The following is a 14,463-nucleotide window of genomic DNA, read 5'->3' as shown; positions in this document are numbered from 1 at the left end:
TGGGTTGCCAATTCTCATAATGTTTTATCTATTATGCTTTTATCTTCTACAGAATCTATACTGCGAGTGTTATTAAGATGTCCAGAAAGAAAATATCATGGAAGCATTTTATGGAAAGTAGACAGCTTCTTCTGAGAAACACCAAGAGGACTCTAGAGCTTACATACTAGCAGGAGATCATAGTGGCATCATCAACCTTAAAGGAAGCAATTTCCTTCAGATCATCTGAGTTAACACCTTTGCTCCACAAAGACTAGAATGACACAATACAATATGCTATCAGATCAAATTCTGTGAAATTTGTTAACCACCTTTGAAACAGCTTAGTAGAGCTACTGTATGTCAGGGTTATCAATTGTTCCATGTTAAAAAAAAAAAAAGGTCACTATTTTATATTGAAATTTATGTAATTACTGTTACTGTTGCTATACATAGCAAATCTTGGATTTACAACATGTTCTAATACAGATTTCTTTATTCTTTTTACCTTCATCCATCTCTTACATGAGTTTGGAAGAGATCAAACATCTCTAACGTTGCTCAACTACTGGGTACTTACAGAAGAAAGGCCAAAACTAGAACAAATATTGAATTCTGTTTATGAAAATTTTCAGTAAGTATATACATGTATTTGGTTCCTGGACCTTAGATTAAACACCTTCATAGATTCAGAGAGTCATTTTGGTTGGAAAAGACCTGTAAGATCATTGAGTCCAACTGTAAACCTGACACTGCCAAGTCCACCACTCAACCATGTCTCTAAGTGCCACACCTACACATTTTTTAAATACCTCCAGCGATGGTGACTCAACATCTTCCCTGGACAGTCTGTTCCAATGCTTGATAATACTTTTGGTGAAGAAATTTTCCCTAACATTCAATCCAAACCCTTGGTGCCACTTGAGGCTGTTTCTTCTCATCCTCTCTCTCACTTGATATTTGGGAAAGAGACTGACACTCACCAGGCTACAACCTCCTTTCAGGTAGTTCAATTCCTCTGTTTGCAACGTGATGATTTCTATACCTATCACTTATCATCTGTCTCTTTAGTTTTCTTGAACAATTAAATAAAACCTGTAAAATTCTTCCCATCATCCTTCTTCTCTAAGTGCAATGTCCAAGGTTAGATGGAAGGCTGGTGTTTGTATCTCCTTGCCTCAGATTCTGGAAAGGCACAATGGCCTGACCTAGTTACATAAATGCTGTGCTAGAATCCACCAAACTCACCCCATAAACTCATTTTTCATTCTGTAGAGGGACTGTAGAGGGATCATAAAGTTTTCAGATTAGGAGTTTGATGGTGCTTTTTTTTTTTTTCCTGGGAGCAGTAAGGAGATATCTGTAGTATTTATTCTATCACAATAAAAATTATGTCATAGATAAGATTTAGACTCTGTGGCAATGCTTTATGATTTTATTTTTTTTTTTAATTATCTTCCCAAACGAGAAAGGCTTTAAAGGGAAGATCCACTGTTTATGCAAGTTTTGGACATAATTAAGGATCCTTACATTGAAAATACATACTAAGATAAAAATAGTATATCAGATAAAGATTAGCATTCTAATGCGTTTCTGACTGGAGCTACCTCACCATATATAAGTACACTTATATTCTAAACTACTGCTTTGCCATTAGAATATTCTCAATGATGCTGTTATTTTTACTAACAAAGTTCCTTTCTGTAGCTGTATAAATTTTCAAACATAAAAGATCATGCAGAAAAATGCAGGCTTCTCCTTGTAGCAAAGCCTCTTTTTGATTATGAATAGCGATGGGACCAGTTCTGAAAAAAACCTCAAAAAATATAAATTAAACAAAGTAACAAAACTACTTCAAGAAGCACTTGCATGTTTTGGAACATAATGGATTTGAATGTAACAGTTTTTCCACTGAGGTATGGTAGGATTTCCCTGCAGGGAGGAACTGTAGTAGGCCAAACTCTTGGGCATTCTGCTAAGTCTTTGAAAAGATATCTTCCCCACCAATTTTGTCGCAGTGCTGCAGGCAGCAGAATGAAGTAGTGCCCAACACAGGAAGAGGGAAATGCAAAGGGCTGCCTGTCCCGTCCTCTCCTACTGGGGATACGTGATCATGACCCTCCCTTTGTAATTACAGAGCACTCTTTTCAAAGCAGTACAACTAGAAATTTCATCTTTCTCTTTAACATTGACAACCCCATTTAATAAAAGGTGTTTCAGTAGAAATTAGATGAAAACCTCCTACAACGACCTAATATTTCCCTATATTTATTGATGTCACATAAGATATCAGTCATATTTTTTCACAGTTGCATCATGCTGGAAGTTCCATAGTCCTTCTGGAAACCACTACTGTATGTCCTCTTACTTCCCTGGTTGTTTGTAAGTGATGAGTCCTTAGCTTACAGCAGGGGTTATAGATTTTGAGGGAATGACCTTACATTTCCTACCACAGAAGTTCATCATAGTCTTCAGATTGTTCAGCTTGTTCAGTCCACAAAGCTGATCTACCATTTTAAACAGAACGTCACTGGTTTGCTTCGCTTGAAACTCACATATTTCCACATTTAGAAGCCATAAGAATTCAAAACCTGCCCATGAACTTCAGGGTCACCATCTCCAGGAAAGTGAGTATCTTTCTTTCAGAAAAGGTCACAGAAGAAAACTGTGTAAGAAAAATAGTCACACAAGTATAAAAATATATGCTATCAAAACTAGATAATAGCATGATTTTTCTTTCTTTTATACAAGCAAACCAATGTCAAACTTTTGGAATCAAAGCAAAATGATGTTTTCCTCACGAAACAATAAAATGTTTCAAACTGCCTGACATTCAAATGTTAAACTCAGGTTCCATAAACTAATAGTTATAATGTCATGTTGTCTTCAACTCTATTTCAATGTTTTGCATTTACTGTAAGGCAATTTTAGAATGTTTAAGATATCTCGAAGTATTTTGGCAAAACAAATGGTAAGTATTGGTTTTATGCACAGATTCCTTAAGTAGCTATAATAGTGCTTAGAAAAAAGATATCTGATACAATAAAAGGACACTGTATTGACAAAGCGTTATCATCAGAATATATAGAAGAAAGAAGAAAATACTTACAGATTTTTTATGTCCACTGCTCCTCGGAATGCCTTCCTTGGTATTGCTTGAATTTGATTTTCACTAAGATCACTAAGGAAAAAAATAAATTAAATGTCAAAATGCCATATATATATTTAGTTCTGTGCAAAACACAAAGGAAATATAAGAAAATAATTTCAGTCATTAGTGTTCAGTCAGTGTTTTCAGTTAAGCTTATTTTATTTCCTTAACTGATTTTTAATTGAAGAAAAACAAGTAGCAATAATAGTCAAATTAGTTTATCTGTGTTCCACTAAGGAGTTCCTTTACAAACAGCAACATGTATGACAAACAAATAATGTAACAATGACGGCAGAAATTATTTAATTTTTAACTGAGTGTTTTCACTTTTTAACCATTCTAAATCCATGACATATAGTATGTTCAGCTTTATGTAAGGAAGACTGAACTCCAGCAAAACGAACAAATAGTGAGATGTTGAGAAACAACTATGAAGCTGTGTAACATGAGAGATCAATATGTTTCTGACTTTTGTTTCAGCGCGGTAAGCACCATATATTTTAAAAGAAAGCACCATATATTTCAAAAAAAAGGCATTAAAGCCATCCTGCAGTAGATATCTCATGTTCCTCCCCAAAATCCCTGTATGACCAGCTGTACCACATTATCTGAAACTATTATCTTTTACAAAAGAGAAATAGTATTAAATATATTACAAAATTATTATTCAGTAATATTTTTTTGTTATCAGTATGAATAAACAGCTTTTTTTTTCTGAAATTCAGACACATTTTTGTCCTTCACAGTTCAATACTGGAAATAAAATCTTAAAAACTGTAATAAAGACAATAGGAGAGGAGACAGAAAACAAAAATAAACTAGAATCCAGAGCTTTTCATTCATGCTATGCACTGCTAACAAGCAATGCAGCACAACAGAAGATGATCAATGCATTAAAGTCAGTTTGGAGGTTTCATTTCAGACAATAATTTGCTACCCTGAACCAAACACACCTATTACACAATGTACACAAATGTTTGAAGGCCTTCAAAGGGACCTTGGTGTATTAAAATTAAGAAGTCAGACCTTCTTTTGGAAGCCTTCTGAGATGCATCTATCTATACACAATGTGGGGAACACAATTAATTACATTAAGAAGCTTGCTTGAGCATCTGACTAAAATGTACAAACAAATAAGTTGCATAGAGGTGTCCCTACACAGGGATTTTCAGTCCATTTGCACAGCAGTTTTCTTGTGGTTAATTAGGTTTCATTTTGCTAAAACCAAACAAGGATCTGCACTCCAAAAGCAAACCAAATGCAATCCAACTCCTAACAGAAGTAAAGTTTTGCTATGCCTTGCATAGAGACATCTTTAGACGACCTATTTTAGAGAAAGCTTTTAGGGAAACACTGCAGAACTGCACATAGAAAAAAGAGATCTAGCTCAGATTAGGTGAATAAGCAAGAATCATTTAGCTGATTAGACACAGTCACACTTCTGACATACTCTTTCTCTAAAATGTAATCTAGCATGAGCTCATATTTCCAGTTCTGAGCAATCACTCCTGAAGATCTCTTTCAGATTTATGAACATGCAAAAAATAATTTGAGGACTTTATAAAACCCCATACTCCCCAACTTAAACAAAATTAATATCATTATTTTGAAAATAATTCCACATATATTGACAGCAATTTTGTTTTATTCAATTCATTGTTAATTTATGGAAAATCACTTCCTATTTACTAAATTTTTCATAGTTCACACACCTAATTGCACTGCAAAGTATACTTAAAAGTGGACCCAATTTTACTACTATTAGTCATGTGTGAAAAACAGAGAATCTGTGAGCTGTGATTTAATTTTCAAGCCACCTAAGTAATCTTGAAATGGGATATAACTGCATTGCTCTGACAATAAATTCAGTGGCAATGAATGTAAAAGCAGCCTTCAGCATTTGTTACGGTAACATGATTTAACAGCCTACTTCCTTGAAAAAAAATTCCCTTATAAGCATACAACACAAATATCTATATTTACACTTCTCTTTAATTGACTAATACACTTTACCTATATCAAAATTGTGCGTGAAGTGTTTAAACTAGCGTTTGGGATTTGTATCATGTTAGTTTATAATACAGATGTATGTATATATCCATTGCTGTACTCATAAATATATACTGCAGGAGATAATGGGTAACAGTGCATTAAGCTTTTTATGGCATTTGATAGAGTATCATCACTCACCATTTTATATAATTTAAAAAAGTGGAAGATGAGCAATATTGAGACAATACATAAATTATTTTAAAAAATCTAATAGAAAATATCAGTGGTCAAAATTTTTCTTTCCTTGCCTAAAGGCAAGTCTTAGCACAAAGACAGGGACAAGTGACAGCTATTGTGCCAGGTTCCTCAACACACAGTACACCAAGGCTGTATGCTTGCACAGGTACATCTGTGCGTATGCATGTGCAAAAGACAGTGCACTAACTAACTGCATACTAGATTTACTGCTGGGTCCACACAGTTAACACCATCTCCATGTAGCACGGGCTCAAGAAGACTGATGTACAGTGTTCCCTTCTAATTTTAGCACATTTCAAATGTAAACTACTTGACTGAATGTTCCCAACCTTGCTATACAAGGCACTGTTTAAAGCATCCCTCTAAATGTGGAGAGCTAAGTAAGGTTGGCATATATTGTTTTCCAAGAGTAATTTTCTGCAATGTATCAGCTGCATTTGTAAAATCTTCTTGGAACTGTTTCTGTAAAAAAAGTGTAAGTTCATTTCTACACTACAAAATTCTACCTCTCATAAAAAATATGATTTTCAACACAAAATTTATGTCTCCTTATAGCAGAAAAGTTTTTAGTAATTATTTATTGATTGTTTCAAGTTTTCATCTGCTCAGTCTAAAACGGTTTCCTTATAAAAACCTTGAGGGGTTTAAACAAACATTCAGCTTTTTCTTGCATAAATTATACCTACATTTCACGACTCAGAAGCTGCTGTGTGGTCTTTTTTATTAATGTTTGAACCCCTTCCACTGCAATTCTTAGACAGTTCACAAAAAAGGTCACAAGCAGCATAAGGTGCACTGTGACTTTCAGGGGAAATGGGGCAAAAATGTATTTTGTAGGTAAACCCAGACAATTTGCAGGCCATTAGATTACATTGATTTGACTTTGCAGATTATATTCTGCATTGAAGAAAGGTGCAAACCTCCTTTTCAGCCTCATGGTCATTGTTTTTCTGCAGTAATAACTATGAGGACTTCAGCTCCCATTTCAAAAATAGGCAGCACTTGAATATAAATTATGATGTCACTTGGTACCCCTAAATTGAAAGAGGGTCAATAAAATTTAAGCCATGAAATGAAACATCCTACTTTTACAAGAAAAAAGTCTGTATTTCTGAAAAAAAGGTATGAACTTGCTTCACATTCGAAAGCAGCAATCTGACCAAGACATTTTCATTGGAACAAATTGTTCTCCATTATTATTACAGCCCAAGACCTTACATCAAAATCCATCATCCCTCTGCTGGAATAGCACACTTGATTAAAAAATCCTTTGTATACAGCTAGAGTGAAAAAGACAAGGTTATCCCACAGAATTTTACTTTTTTTTTAATAGAACACAATGATCTGGTAAGATGTTTTGACAAATTCATTTCTGTGCAGATTCTAGCTGTCATAGAGGCCTCTTTCAACTAAGTTGTTCTTGAGTCCATTATATCATTCCTAGAAAGATATACTCCCAATTATTAAGTCTGAAGTAGAGTACCTTAGACACTGACCTTTCAAGAAAATTCCTTAGTGCAACTTTATGGGCTTCATTCATGTCACTCTCTGGTGGGCAGAGCACCTTCATCCCTTGGCCTCCACCATATCTCCTTGCTCTGGCATTACTAAACCTGTGCTCAGGGCCAGGTGTAACTTCAGTCTCTCTGAATGTGAGATGTTCTCAAGGAGAGCACTCAGGTTTGCTTCTTCAAATCAAAAGGTGGCACTGTAATACTGGGGTTAAACAGAAGATTTGCACACAAAAGCCACCTGGGCAAATTAGGCTGGCAGGAGCTGATACAGGTTCTTTTTGGAGGAGCCACAAATGAGCACCACGGCTGCTCTAGATGCAATTGAACCAACCTAGTTACAGGGGTTTGTTTCAGGTATGTTTAAACTGTGTACATGTCAAGAATTCTTCTGAGTTGTAATATTCTGGCTGCAACCTCATTTTCTCAAATGTAAAACCAGAAAACCAGAATCCGTACACCAAACAAAGCTGAATCCCACTCTAAATGAAGATACACAGAGCAGAATGCACAAAGATTTCTGAACTTCTGTCCAACTACAGCAATTCTTTGAAAAAACTTGCCTACCTTTTTTTTCCCCCACAGAAGGTCAGGTGTGTTTTTCTAAATCAGAGACTAAATATGTTGCACCTGAATAAATACTATTTCTTATCATTAACATAGTCTATTCAAGTATTCAAACTCATCAATAAAACCAGAAATACTACAGATCCTCTAAGGTCTGCAATCAAGTAAGTCCTGGAATTACTGTGTTTACGTAAAATATAATTTATTTTTAAACAAACAGGATCAAGGCAACTTATACGCAATATACACTGATAAGCACATATGCCTCAGCTTTTAAACAAATCTCCAAAGATTAAAGATTTCATTCTGATATTCTGACAAAGCAAATGGACTTCTCTAATTTGAAATTATGCCTAAAAGAATGTAGATTTCTGTATTTCACAAACCAATGAAATTGGAAAAAAATTAATAACACCCCCAAAAAACTCTTCACTCCATCCTCCCCCAAAAAGCAGCTTCATTTTATGTATTCAGTTATTTATTTTTTCCTCATAATACATTGGTAATCATAATGCATTGGGCTTTGTGGAAATGCATAAAGACGTTGCTGAAAACCTTGCTACTACTGAATCCTTCGTAAGAACAGGATGGAAACAGCACATTTCTATTTATCATATTTACTGGTTAGTAGACAGAAGCGTATCAGGGAAAAAACCCCACAGCTCAGAATCCTGTGGACATCTGAAATTCATATCAACAGAAAATAATAACCTATCCTGCCCAAAACCCCTCAAAAACTTATATACCGTGTTGTTTTTTTATTTGAAGATAAAGCCCTTAGATAACCTGAAATTAACGATCCTGACAGAGTGCTTCAGCTCTTAAAAAATGCACACAGTACTGCATTGCAGCTGTTTTATTACTCACCATGTATGGTTCACAGTTGAATATCCTATATACCTTAAAAAGGAGCACTCAATTTTTAATGATATAAACTGAAACACCAGATATAATATCTATATCATACACTGCTAAGGCTGTCTCACAGTGTTCTTGTGTGGCTAAACCATTGTTCGTTCTGAAACACTAAATCTTTTGAAGATGGCAAACCTGCTTGTAAATTTAATTACTTGTAACTTTATTTTCCTCTACGGTTTAACCTCCCTCTGTGTCTGACCAGTGATATCATAAATCTATACTGCCATTCTCTACTTTGCAAAATACTGAGTACTGGGAATGAGTAATGTGACCTGATTTGAAAAGGAAAAGGTAGAAATACTCAGTCAAACTAAGTATTGAAAACTTACCACTTCATTTATGCCAGTTCTTAAAAACATCTCAGAAGGTGGCTATTCCATGATCAGCATTCTTAATAATTACTTACACATAAGTGACATGAAAGAAGTAAGCCTTACTTAATACTTCTCTCTTACTAGAAAACAACAGTTTTAACATTAGCTAACTATGTTCTTCACAAAATCCCCCTGTACAAGGTGACAAACTATCATAGTAAATGAGACTACAGGGCATTCAAAGAAATAAAAAGAATGACAATTATTTAAATTATTTAACTGAAAATCAAGTATGTGAATTTGGACATGGAGATTTTCACTTTGAATACAAAGGTTGTGAAAGAAACAAGCAACATATTCCAGAATAGGATAGTTCAGTTGAAAGGGACCTACAATCATCATCTAGTCCAACCGGATGATTTTGATGGAATGAGTAACAACATCTTTTTATGAACATAAGTATCAATCAGACATTTATCCTAAAATAATAGAACTAACCAAACAATTTGGTTATGATTATCAAACAGGACTGTTCAGCTGTTTTCATTATGATTGGCTTTTTCCTCAGTATTTTTGGTGTTCCGACAGTATTTCTGTATCTGATGTCATAAAATTAAAAAATACAGAAAATTAGGTGGCAGGGAGAAGACAGACACCACCTGTTTGTTAAGAAGCTCCTTGCAGAAAGACCCTGCGAAACATGCTCAGGCTACTCACCGGATCCTGGACTTCAGTAAGATACCTGTGAGGTCTTCCATGGCCCGAGATAGTTCTCCAGTCACATTCACATTAATGAGGTACATTATCTATAACCTCAAAGCTATTCCAGAGCAAGACTCAGGTTTGCAAGAGCTATTATTATTTATTCCCTTCTCTTTGATCTTAGGGAAAACAAAGTACTCAGCCTCACTGCGCAGCTCTGGAGACACCAGCAGTAAAATTTGAGATCTGGAAGGTAAGAACATGCTGCAACCTGACAACATAAGAGAAGGAAGCCACAGCCCCAAGGTTTAATTGTGTTTTGATATGACTCCAGAGAAGTATGGGGAAAGATTAGTTCATGTTATCATTAAGACTGACAGCTGCCTCTGTTTACAAAAGATACTGTAGCTGTGGGGTTTCCAATGCAAAGAGGAGAGAATGAAATGCCAAAGTAGGTTTTTCATGTTTCAATGGATCTCTAATTTGGATTTCATTCCTAAAATGACAGTTTTCCACTTTCTAAATTTGAATAATAAATATGAATTTCTATTCTGTCTTAGGTGACATGCGTTATCATGGAAAACTTCTGATCAGATTTTTTTTTCTGCTCATGAACCTTCATTTATCACCATACAATCATGGCACTAAATTGCAAAGTTCCAGTATGACTAGGACCTTTTCTGAAAGCTACAGAGGCACACATTGGCAACCACTAATTTTATTGTATTAGGATAAAGTATGTAAGTATGAAAATTATTTTCAGAACTGTGTAATGAGAATCAAACCAAAGTACAAAGTCTTCAAGAACACAAATGCTACTGAACATCATGGTGTCAATGCAGGGGGAGTATCCTGGAGAGAGAATTCCTCTAAAATTAGTAGCTCAGGTGAACTGAACCTATTGAAGCCTATTTGGAATTCCGTCATGGTAGAAATACATGATATTGTAACATGAACTTACTAAAAAAAACATGAATGTTAAGCAAATACATTAACATATAGAAACGAGTAAGTACTTTTCCCATCAGTCAAATGAGGCTTATCCAGTTAATTGTTAGAATACTGACATATGCTTGGCTTTATAGAGTTATCATATAACAAGTTACAGTACTGCATCACTTATTTATGAAGATAATCTTATACCCAAATGGCTTGTCATGTCCTTTTAGCGAGGCATAGCTTTCTGGCAGATCTGTGGATCAATTAAGACAGACAGAACAAGGGAATGTTTAAAAAATATATACTTAACAATCCAGTCTAAACTCTTGTACTGAAAAAACAAAACAAAGAAATAAAACAGGCAACAACTCTGCTGTACCATTATTCTTTGACTATGAAATAAATCATTTAGCCTCCTATTAATTTCAAGGATTTTTTTCTGTTCTTCAGTAAACCATTCATTCCAGTTATTTCTCTTCATAACCAAGATACAAAAGGTATCCAACACTATCAGCAGTAGCCAATGAGGCACTCATTTATCCCCTTATGAAGATAAAAACTATGAATTATAATTTCAAATATTAGTTCTGTAAATCATTATTGCTGATGCTTCCAATAAGAGGAATAAAATTTCATGTATGAGAAAGGTACTATTAACCTCCTTTTACAGATTAAGAAACCAAGGCAATATGTATCAGTGGTAGCATGTATCAGCACCATGCTGAGGAGCACAGAACCGATGAGAAAAATTTAGATCACAAAATTGCAGGTTCTCTCTGCATCACTAATTTCCATTGTTCTGTTGACTCCCTAGAGATTCAGATCATGTACATAGTAGGCACGTAACCTATTCGCACGCTAAAGCAGGATCACTCCCTAGGCCATGGTGTGCTACATTGCCCAAGCGAATATTTAGCATTTCACAACATAGGGCAATCGTCACTGCAACATGGACTGAATTATTTGAATCACAGCAATTCCCGTGGTAAACAATGCATCTTTTTCTTTTCTAAGAGTATTCAGACTGAATTTCCCAGCCCACTTTCATCTCTCAGTTTTTAATGATAACACTTTTGATGATATCATTGATGTTTCTTTCACTCTTAATGCTTGACGTTTTTTAAATCCATCCATTTATAAATCTATTATGGAATCAAAATGTACTTCTTATTATAGCTTTTGGTGTATTATTATCTGTATTATTTAAGCAGCAGATCTTTTAGTCCACTTTATCTATTGATTTATTAAAGCAGAGGGAGAGATCATTTATGCATACAGTATAGAACATATACAGCAAAAGAGAAAAAATAACACACTACACAATAGTAATACTGGTAGCCTGGTAATCTCCAGAGTTTATCAGTACTTTCAACCTCAACATTTAGAATAAGTCATCAAAAAATTTCATTCTGACAATTAGTACTAATCTTTTTTTGTTTGAGAAACAGCCTGACTCCTCATATCTATGCAATATAATACACAACTCACTTATAATTTCGAGTATCAGTAATGAGTGATTTCTGAAGAATGAAAATAACACAAAGTACAAGTACTAGGTCTCTGAGCTTTTAATAGGATCACATTTTGGGTTTGGAGTAAGACAAAACCTCCAGTCTTATTCATGGCATAAAAGTTAATCCACGGGCTGCAAAATCAATTCTACTCTACAATGTCTCCAAAAGTGCACTTAAATCAATTTGTATACTCTGATTCCACTGAAAATAATTGCTTAAAGACATTCACCAGTTATTCTTTTATTGTGCTGGAGTGGCCTAGCATGGCAAATGCTAATTGTGCAATAAAATAAGAGTATTAGGACCACACATATATTTTACTGGAGTCTTGGAAATTATTTTTTGAAAAGAAAGCAGTCTTTATTAGTCTGTTCCACTAAATTAATATGTAATCCCCTTTTGTTTAGACTAAAAAACAAAACAAACAAACAAAAAAGGAATTAATTACATGCTGTGGCTTCTAAAGAGGAAAGGACCACCTACAATTTCAAAGAGAGAATTGCGATGCTAGTTCAGGTTTGGCTTCAGTGTAATCCTTTTGATAGAAAAACCTGAAGCTCTTAAGAACACTTCCCACTCCTCCGAAATAAAACTAGACAATTCTTTGTCCCCCATAGAGTCTCACATTGATCAGGCTGAGGGAAGATACTGAGCGACATTTACTGACTGCTGCTTGCCGTGCACCCCTAATAGCAATATCATTCCCCTAATGCCCCAACAGCAGCAGGGCTGTGATGTGTGAGGGTATCGTTGACCTACAACCCTAATCGGAGTTTGCAGAGTGGGAGATGACTTTTTACCCATGTGGATGTGTAACCATATGACGAGGCTGCACCTCAAGTACTGTGTTCAGTTTTGAGGTGCCAGAGCATTTCCAAAGGGCAACGAAGGTGGTGAAAGGTCTGGAGCACAAGTCTGATGATGAGGGAGCTCGGGGTGTTTTCCCCGAAGAAAAGGAGGCTCAGGGGAGACTTTATGGCTCTTTACAACTACCTGAAAGGAGGTTGTAGCCAGGTGGGGGTCCATCTCTTCTCCCAGGTAACAAGTGACAGGACAAGAGGAAATGGCCTCAAGTTGTGCCAGGGAGGTTTAGATTAGATATATTTTTTGTTCACGCATTTTTTCCCCTCCTTTTTATTTAACCAGGTTGGAATTGAAGGCAAAGTAAAAAATAACTTTGATTTTTATGCATCATTTTTTCATACAAGGTTACAAAAGACCGTTTCTTTGTAAGGAAAGAGCAAAGACTCTGCTATTTTCATTTTACCAGTCTCTGATAGGTGATTTCGTGATTAATTTTTAACCAATTATTACACTTGACAGACTTCAAAATGCACTACAAGTTAAGAACTTTAAAAGAATAAAGCAAGATGCTGCCAGGTAACTTTCACTTCTTCTGGTACGTTAGACACTCAGCATATGCATGGCTGAAACATCCATTTGGCTTGGCTGGGGATCTGCTCGCATTAAGAATAGATGAGATGGCATACTTAACTTTCCAAAAGACCTCTTCAACAGTATCTGAAAAATCTATCACTACTTTCCTCTGTAACAAAACTTCTTTTTTAGAAGAAGTTCGCAGTTGTCAACATGTCTTTAATATTTAATATTGTTTCACCTGCTTTGGAATTGAAACTGTAAGAACTTTGAAGAACTGATTGAAAGGTTGTCTGGTACATTGTCTATTTTCACTATACAGTCTATAACCCTGTACGTTCTCTTCTGAAATATCACTCAGCAAGCCATGGCAATTTCTCTCTTTCTTCAAAAACAGAGCAGAGCAGACTCCTGATCCAATCCCATTATGCATAGCTGCTATTCCAATACAGCAATAATTACATCCCTGGACACAGACATTTTTCATGAAGTAAGGCTCCAAACTTTTACTCTAATAATAAGCTGAGTACTTCAAGTGTTTCCTAACAGTAAAACTAACCTTGAACAATTTGTCAAAGGACAGGTAAAATTTGGAGAATAAACTAGAAAAGATTTTGCAGACCACTAATGTTGAATAGCAATTGCACTGTGCTCACTCTTCCTTCACACGAGTGGAATGATGCAATTTGGGGATTGTCTCTTGAAATGGGCTGATTGCTTAATAAGACATATTTATTGTACAGTCTTATCTTTATACAATATGTGTGTAGTTGCATAATATACATGAAAAACTGATGTTTCAAGCTTTGAGACAGTTGCCTGTCATTGTCAAAAACTATGTTAAAACCAGTGAAAGACACCAAAGAAAATTCTAAAAGGATTACCATGGATGATTAAAAAAAATTGAAAACAGCTAAGCTACCATCATAATTAATGCTTATCAAGATGACCAATATTATATCATTGTTTTCTTGGGCTTCACCCATCTGCTTATACCCATCTGTCATTTCTTAGACTGCAATACATTTCACAGAAACGGGGGGTTGGTTGGTATTTTTCTTACTCTGTGTTTGTACAGTGACGAGCACCACTGGACCAAAAAACTAGGACTTTATGCTGTTCTATGAGTAAACTAAAACAGGAAGGACAAGAAATGTGTTCATATCATCCTCCATGTCACTAATAATGAACCAGAAAAGAGTAATAACAAGTTTAGTTATTTGAGTAACTGGATTTGACTG

At 35.3% G+C, this 14,463-nt stretch overlaps 1 protein-coding gene across 11 annotated transcripts in view; it reads right to left on the bottom strand.

Moving 5' to 3' along the window:
- The window catches only part of SLIT2 (slit guidance ligand 2), a 264,559-nt gene that overhangs the window by 109,328 nt on the left and 140,768 nt on the right, over positions 1 to 14,463 (bottom strand). For all 11 annotated transcript variants that reach the window (XM_032685983.1, XM_032685981.1, XM_032685984.1 and 8 more), the window contains exon 5: positions 3,089 to 3,160. In XM_032685983.1, coding sequence (XP_032541874.1) covers positions 3,089 to 3,160 — 72 coding nt within the window. The remainder of the gene's footprint in view (positions 1 to 3,088; positions 3,161 to 14,463) is intronic.

Source organism: Chiroxiphia lanceolata, chromosome 4 (assembly GCF_009829145.1).
Source record: "Chiroxiphia lanceolata isolate bChiLan1 chromosome 4, bChiLan1.pri, whole genome shotgun sequence".
Classification (NCBI taxonomy): Eukaryota; Metazoa; Chordata; class Aves; order Passeriformes; family Pipridae; genus Chiroxiphia; species Chiroxiphia lanceolata.
Note: the sequence above shows the minus strand (reverse complement) of the source record. Positions and strands in the feature narration are given on the sequence as shown.